General features: G+C 42.9%; 1 protein-coding gene across 1 annotated transcript in view; it reads right to left on the bottom strand.

Annotated features, from left to right (window-relative positions):
• Window positions 1–54: 54 nt before the first annotated feature.
• TSHR (thyroid stimulating hormone receptor) overlaps window positions 55–8560 on the bottom strand; it is a 166355-nt gene continuing 157849 nt past the window's right edge. Inside the window, exons 9-10 of the mRNA XM_006157105.1 lie at window positions 5080–5268; window positions 55–2347 (exon numbers count right to left, since the gene is read on the bottom strand). Of these exons, the coding sequence (XP_006157167.1) occupies window positions 934–2347; window positions 5080–5268 (1603 nt within the window). The 3' untranslated portion in view covers window positions 55–933. The remainder of the gene's footprint in view (window positions 2348–5079; window positions 5269–8560) is intronic.

Raw genomic sequence — 8560 nt, 5'->3', positions numbered from 1 at the left:
AGATAAGTACAAAGTTTTAAAAGTGAAAGAGGCCCTCGAGCCCCTTCAGTTCCACAAACTTCTGAGGCCCTGTGATTTGCCCAAAGTACCACAGTTAACTGGTGTCCAACCTGCTTTAGAAAGCAACAGGTGGTTGAGTGTGTTCCTTCCATAATTCCAACTTGTTGCTACTTAGAAATTCTTTGTAAAGTTCACATTTTTTTTTATATTATGAGGCTAGTCAAGAAAAGCAATTCTGTTTACTGTGTCACATAGGCTGAAATCTTGCCAGTTTTTCCAGGCAGCACATAACAGCTGGGTCACATCAGGTAGATCCTTGTGATGAGATGATTAGTAGTTTCAGAATCTAAAGGGAAAAACAAACGAAACAAAACACCCCTCAAAACCAAGCCTTTCCCCCTCCTTCATGGTTCACAATTGCTATTTCTTGCAAATTTTGACTTTTCAGTTTCAAGGAATTGAAACTCTCTTTGGTTGTGTCAGGGAACATGAAGTTGAACTGATCCGACATGGGCCAATTTTTTTCTGGTCATCAGTCAAATTAATAGAATTTGCCACTTGCTAAACATTTACTATGAAATATTATGCAAAAGTGAGTCGATCAATGTCGACATGGTTTAGTTCCTAATTGTTGAATATCTTATGCAGTGTCATCTCTAGACGTAGCATCAGGCAAGTCTATCAGAAAGTATAGATTATTTTGCTATCACTTGAGATTCAGATATGCCAGTAATCTGCCCTCCTCCTTGGAGGCAATGAATAGGTTCATGTCAGTCACTTTCCAGAGATGAACTCTTGTCCCATGAAACATCCCCTGCACAAGGGTTGGCTTAGACCAGCTGTAGGTAGAGAGCAATCATGGGATGAGGATGCATGTTCAAGAAAGAAGCCTTTTACAAATCCCCATACCATTGTGAGTAGCATAGGGTCAATTTACAAAACTGTTTGCTTATACTCTTCTGAGATTTGGCCTGGCTTATTTGGAGTTAGATGTGAGTTTTCAAGCAGTTCATAGGCATCCTGCATGTTGGGAAGACTTCGCCTCATGTCCTGGGTAACCCTTTGGACCTGAAAGCCAGTGCTGTTCTTTGAAGAAACTCTCTGACCCCGGTATGCCTGAGCCTGGCGTTTACAGAGGCCAAACTTGCTGAGCAGGATGAACACATCCCTCTGGAAGGTATTGGTGAAGATAGCATAGAGGAAAGGATTGGCACAGGAGTTAAGAGGGTAGAATAGAACCAGTAAGATTTTGGAGTTGGTAACAGTGATGAGAGGCTTGTTCATAAGTGCTGACAGAGCATAGAAAGAGATTGGGGCCATGCACAGGAAGTCAGTGAAGATCAACACAGCCATCCTCTTGGCAATTTTGGTGTCCTTGTCCCCTGAGTTGTACTGGGGATTTCGGACTGTGATGTAGATCTTCACATAACAGGAGCAGACGATGATGAAGGCAACTATGTTGAGCAACAAAACAAGGACAATATACGCTAGAGCCAGAGGGGTCTCCGTGTCCATGGGCAGGCAGATGCTAACCTTGGCATAGCTACTTATTCCTACCAAAGGCAGCAGAGCAAGAAGGAAGCAGCAAACCCAGCCCCCGACCATGATGGCATAGGCATGCCTGAGGCGGATCTTCCGGTCCAGCCGCATAGCAAAGGTGATGGCGTACCAGCGCTCCAGGGTGATGACTGTCAGCGTGTACACGGACAGCTCGCTGGCAAAGACGGTGAAGAAGCCAGCTGTGTTGCACCCAGGGCCTGTCTGCCAGTCGATGGCGTGGTTGTAGTACTCAGAGTGAGTGTAGAGGTCTACAGAGGCAATCAGGAGCAGGTACATGCCCATGCAGAAATCCGCAAAGGCCAAGTTACACATGAGAAAGCGTGGGACCGTCAGTTTGTAGTGGCTGGTAAGGAGGATAAACAAGACAAAGACATTGCCCAGAAGAGCCAGCAGACTAACAAACCACACCACAATTCTTAGGAACTTGTAGCCCATGATGTCTTCGCAGGGGTTGAACTCATCTGACTTAGGGGTACACACCATGTCTTCATTGCTGCCACACACAGTATAGTCATAGTAGCTGTCAAAAGCCTGTAGGGTCTCTTCTTGGGGATTTTTGAGCTCCTGGCCAAAACCAATGACTTCATCTTCCTGTTCTTCAAAGAAGACATAATAGTGAGAGTTGCTGTGAGAATTCTGGAACTTGACATTGTCCTTGTATCCTACATTGCCGTCCCCTAGATCCTCCTCATATTCCTGGTAGAAGGGGCCATGCAAAGCATTCACAGATTTTCTCTGACGCAGACTCTGGATCCTGCTCTCATTGCACATCAGGGACTCAAGGATTCTGCAAAGCAACAGAAATGAGTGACCACTTGCTTAAAACCTGCTAATGGTCCCCACACATAAAAAATATGCCAACTACTTGCTGTGGTGTACAGAATTTTACAAGCATCTACATGCCGTGGTTGGGCCTGTCTCTCCTCCCTCATTTCTTGTTACCTGCTCTCCCTTTCTGTGATCCAGTGACGTTGATTTTTATTTCTTATTTGCCACCACATTGAGAATGACAGTGACAAAGAAGCATGGATGCTGGAGCCAGTCTGAATTAGAACCTGGCTCTACTCTTTACTGGCTGTTTCACCATAGGCAGGTCTATGAGCCTTGGTTTATTCGTTTGTTAAAAAGGACAATGATGGGATTCAGTTTGAATAGGGTTATTACATGATAGATGTGCTTATCTTTTTGCAGCATCTGGGGCATTGTAAGTGACATGTATATGTTGGTTATTATTATTATTATTTCTATTCAGAACTCTGTAACTCCATGTTCTCTTTGCCTGAGAAACTTAAAGCTGCCTCTATTATTCACTTTTTTTTTTTTCTTGGAGAGGGTTTTTTTTTTTTTTTTTTTTTTTTTTTTTTTTGCGATAGGGCGAGTGCACTCACCAGACAGACAGAGAGAGACAGAGAGACAGAAAGCGAGAAATCACCCCTCAGGGGGGATGGCCATGCCACCGCCCCCATTCTCCTCTCGGCGTCTTGGGCATGCACGCACGCACGCACATGTGCCTGACGTGAGTTTTAAGCCACCGGGTCCGGGATGCGAACCGCGGTCAACTACGTGGGAGTCCAGCGACATAGCCATTATGCTAACTGCTGGTCCCCATTATTCACTTTTAAACTTAAATGCACCTTCCTCAGAGGAGCCTTCCCTGATATTAAACTAACTGTCCTGCTCTTGTATTTATTTCCTCTGTAGCAATATCTGATATTTTCTTAGTCGTTTGCCTATTTTTCTCTTTACTCCCTCTACTAGACCAGACAAAGAAAATGCAAGAGGGGCTCTTGCCTGTCCTGTGAACTGTTGTGAATACATCAGCCCCAAGCTCATAGTGGATACTCGATAAACATCTGTTGAATAAATAAATAAATGGACACTATCATGCAGACATGCTCATGGAAATAAGATTTAGTTCTTCCCCAGCTCACCAGACTCACCACAATAGGGATTCTTTAATTTGCTTCAGCTGCTGAATGGATTTTGCTTCAGTTATTGGGCTGTTGTTAAAAATGCCCAGTGGACTGATTGTTATAACTGGTTTGGAGGCTAAAGGAAATAGACTCTGTCCCTGAGGTCTACTTCAGCCTCGCACCCTTCTCTGGTCTCCTACTGGTGTAAGTGTAGAATCCACCGTCACCACCCCACTTCTAGTTTCCTCAGTTGTATATTGGTCTTCTTTGCACGACTGATAAACTTTGCGGTTTGCTTCTGCCCTCATGATGAGGTCCTGATTTTTTTCTGACTATTAATATGAGAATAAAAAGTAGATATTTATATAGAAGTTGAATGGAATTGAATAAGAGACATATGAAGTCAGAATAGAAGGTTTTGTAAGACATAAAGGGGGAAACAATACAAAATATTATTCCTACTTAGGGTAAGTAAGAGCAAGATTCAGAGAAAGCATAGAGAGAAAAAGAGGGCCATCTTTCTTTTGCAGCCTTGCAAAGAGTCTGATATTAAAATAATATATATCATAGCTATTATTTTTTAAATGTTGTAATTCTTTTTTTTAAACTAAAACAGTTGACAATTTTATTTTCACATTTCACAATACAAATGAAAACTGCACTTTTTGATCTCATGTCTCTCCTCCAAAACTACTTATTTTAATTTTTTTTTAATAGGAAGGGAGAGAAAGTCTTCCTTGACATGCTGTTAGAAAACACCCAGAGTCACAGCCCCATGATCTCCTGGTGAAGTAGAACACGTTTATATAAAACTGACAGAAAGAAGCCTCCCTCCATCCTTCTCTGTCTGGCTGCGTCATCCCTGGCCGAATGGGAACCATCATGGGCTGGGCAGGAGGTCTCATCACTGAGGGCCCAGGCATGCACATGCGGCCAGCATGTTTTTCAAGCCACTGTGTCCTGGCCTTGAAGCGCACAATTGGCCATATGGAATCCAGCTACCTTAACCACCATACTACTGGCTGCCCCCAGGTGTTTTTAAATTAAATTTCTTGTTTAATTTTTTCAAAACCCCTATAAATGATACCATTACAGTCTCTATTCTCCAAGACTTAGGGTGGTTAAGTAACTAGGCTAACACAGCAAAGAACTGGCAGAGCTGAGGTCCCAAAACCCAGATGACTCTAGAGCTGACACCCTGTAACCAGGAAACTCTGACATGTGCAAGGCCCAGACAGATCAGGCAATCCAGTTGTTTGTGAGTCTGTCCTGATGCTTGTGGCATCTCATCTGAGTTGCAGTATCTATGTGTTGTGTTTGGAGGCCAGGAATCATGTCTGTGTAACCTCGACATCATGCTACCTGGTCTGGTCATGTCTGCCTTTTCTACTTCAATTCCTATTATCTCCCTGCCCCTACTGTGATCCAGTGACATTGGCCTTATTTTCCATCTTCAATCACTTGGACCCACAAAACCATTGTGTCCCATGGGGTTTCCTGTTTCTCCACCTGGTTTTCAGACAGTGAGCCTTCTTCCCCAAATTAAAAAATTAATTTGACTTCCAAGAAAGTCTTCCATCGTTCATTCCAAGCTGTTGCCACTTACCCTCTGATTTTCTTCTGATTTTTAAAAGCACAGCAGTGACTTGGATAAGACAGGTCAGCCCGTGTGAGGTGAAGGAAACTCAAGGAAAGTGGAAGTTTCTTAAGAGTCCAAGTGTTTCTTGCTATCAATTCCTTCAGGTGCTCCAGGCCCTTGGATGGCAGAGCAGTGACACTGGTGTAAGACACATCCCTGGTAGGCAGAGAACAGAAGGGAGAGGCCGTGAGCAGCGAGAGCCTTCTAGTTCATTTGCCTGAGGCTAATGCGGAGGTGACATGCTCCTTTCTGCTACTAATACGGAATTTGAGGCTTCTCAGTCCATTTGTTACACGAAGTCCTCTTCTTTTTTTGTTTTTATAGAGATTTTTGCTGTAAGGTGTGTGCATTTACCAGAGAGACAGAGACAGACAGAAAAAGTGAGAAATCACCCCCACAGGGGAGATAGCACGCCACAATCCTTCTCTATTCTCCTCTTGGTATTTTGGGCACGCATGCACGTGTACCTGGTGAGTTGCAAGCCCCTGTGTCAAGGACTCAAACCATGGTCAGCCATGTGAAAATCTAGTACCTTAACCACTACACTACCTGCTGGCTTCAGGAGCTCCTGTTTTTTTTTTTTTTTTTTTTTTTGTTGTTGTTTGTTTGTTTGTTTTTGGCTTGGGATTCCAGTATCCATTAATACAAACTATTTCCATAGATACCTGTCTGTCACAATTATGCAAACTCTAGGAATTAGACACGGATGTCAATTTCACTCTGGAAAAATGACACATTATTATTAAATGGAATCAAGAGGCAAGAGAAATGAAATGGAACAGGCTCAAAGGAGCCTATCTTGCAGTCGGTCTCGGTGGGAACGAGGGTTTGGGCACTGATGAGCTGCTCACTAGTGTGCACCAGCATCAGTGTCATGAAAACCTTGGGCACCATAACCAGGTACCTCATAAATTCACGACCGAAAATGACTGCCCCTCCCCCCAGCTTCTATAGAAGACTATAAGTCTATTTCTGGAAAGGAAACTCAAATAGTTATATTAATAATCTGAAATGAGATTCAAATCACATCTGAAAACAATGGGGGAAGAGAGAGGTGGAAGTGAGGAACAATGGAGACATTAGTGTTTGTGGCCAAAGTAGACGGAATTCCTAGCATTTCGAGTGACATTATCTGTTCTTTTCTCAGTCCCAGAGATCTCACGCCATCACTTTTACAAGCATCATCGATAGCTTGAATGAGACCAGGTCTATCTAACTAATATCCCTTTTATTTTACATTTTATCAACTAAAATATTCCTTTAAAAAGGTATTTATATTCTTATATATTTCATAAACTTAGTAGTGTTTGATTAGCAAGTGAATTCCAATATTTACAATTGTTCCCTCTACACGTTGATGTAATTGGACTTAGCTAGGATTTATATTCTCAAGGTTCCAGGCTGTCACAGCCTGTTCCTGGTTTTCTACAAACACTAATGCCCATGTGTGAACTCTATTATCACTGCAGAACTATGATTCTTTTTTTTTAATGATACAATGTATATTTAAAAAATAAAATCCATACACAATAGGTGGGATGTGATGAACTACGAAAGAGGGTTGGGGTTGGAGTGTTGGGTTTGCTATTTTGTTTAGTCTTTTATTACAATAGTCTATAAGCATTTCCCAAACTTCCTGGTAGGGAGAATGACTCCTGGTGCTTGTTACTGAAGATCTCAGGTGCTTTTTAACATTAGACAGGCATGTCTGGGAAACTAGCATACCTGTACAATGTTGCAGTTAGTGAGAGGTCTGAGGAATTGGAGCCTTCAGCACAAGGGGAAGTAAATGAAGCTGGATTTTGTTCTCCTGCCTCACCTGTGTTTTTGAGATAGCTCTTTTTCTTTAGTCATTTTGTCTTGAAGTTGTGGCCATTTTTCTGCCTCCAATTTTCTGGAAGCAACATATGTGTCACTTTACCCAGTGATGTGTTCATGCCAGTGATACAAGAGGGCATCTGTGGGCTCATTTTCCCTGCTGTGTTGTCTGCTAGGTACACTGATGGTGTATGTTCTTCTGAAAGTGTTTACTCTTTCAAATACTGTGCTTTTATTTTTTAAAGAAAGAATTATTTCATTTAACTTTATTTATTTTAATTTGACCAGTGAGAGACAGAGTGAGTGAGAAAGAGAGAGAGCGAGTGAGCAAGAAAGCAAGCCACCAGATCCAGGATTTGAATCCTGGTGGCCATTTGGAGACCAAAGCTCTTACCCAACACACCACCTGCCGACCCATGTTTGCATTTTAATAGGGCCCGTGTTTGCGTTTTAATAGGGTATTTCTTCAGAAAACATGTTAGTAGCCATTCCAGTTAGGGCAGCCCAAAACCAAGTAGCATAAAGTAGCAATTTTTAAATTATAAACATAGTTTCTGTGGATCATGAATTTGAAGAAGGCTTGGTGGGGATGGATTGTCTCTGTTCTATGATGATCTAAAGGCTGGGGTACCTCAATGGCAGGGGATTGGAATTATCCGCAGCCATTTTTACTGGCATTTCTAGTGCCAGGGCTGAATGACTCAAAGGCCAAGTTTAACTGGGACTGTTGATGTGGCCTCCCCATGTAGCTTGGGCTTCTCTGAGTGAACCGGCAAATTCAGAGGCAGAGGACACAGAATCGATTGCTTAATGGGAAGATTGCCAAAGAATCTGATGCCTTATTTATTTTTCTATTTTTTGGGGGGGAGGGGGGTTAGCATAGGGCACATGCACTCACTGGAAACAGAGACAGTCAGAGTGCAAGTGAGAAATCACCCCCCAGGGGGGATGGGCACACTGCAATCCCTTCTCCTCCATTCTCCTCTTGAGATTTTTGGGCACACACACACATGTGCCTAGCATGATTTTCAAGCCTCCAGGTTCTATAGAAGCTAGGACTCAAATTGCAGTTGGCCATGTGGGAGTGTCTTAACCACCACCATACCCGCTGGTCTCTTTGGTGCCTTATTTTAAAACTGCCATAGCGATCTAAGTGGTGGAGACACCGTTGAGGCACATGTTTTGTCAGGTCACTACTCTGCAAATCAGTGTTTATGGTCCAGGTATTCTCTGTACCAGCCTTAGAATCACCGACAACACAAACTGAGACACATTCCAGAACAACTGATGGCAAGACCGGAGAATCTGCATTTTCAAGATAAGCTGCTCTCCAGAAGGTTATCTCAATTCTCAAAACATATTTATGAAGCAGGCAGATACTAAAATCAGATTAAAAATGAAAAACACACACAAACCAAACCAAACCAACACAAACATGCTGTGTTCAGAGATTCAGCAAGCCAAGGGTGAGACCATAAGTATAATTTTTTTTTTTTTTTGAGAGATTTTTCACTGTAGGGCGCGTGTGCTCGCCAGACAGACAGAGAGAGACATAGAGACAGAAAGCAAGAAATCACCCCCCAGGGGGGATGGTCACGCCGCAATCCCTTCTCCTCCATTCTCCTCTCGG

This window comes from Tupaia chinensis, unplaced genomic scaffold (genome assembly GCF_000334495.1).
Source record: "Tupaia chinensis unplaced genomic scaffold, TupChi_1.0 Scaffold000528_1, whole genome shotgun sequence".
NCBI lineage: Eukaryota > Metazoa > Chordata > Mammalia > Scandentia > Tupaiidae > Tupaia > Tupaia belangeri.
Note: the sequence above shows the minus strand (reverse complement) of the source record. Positions and strands in the feature narration are given on the sequence as shown.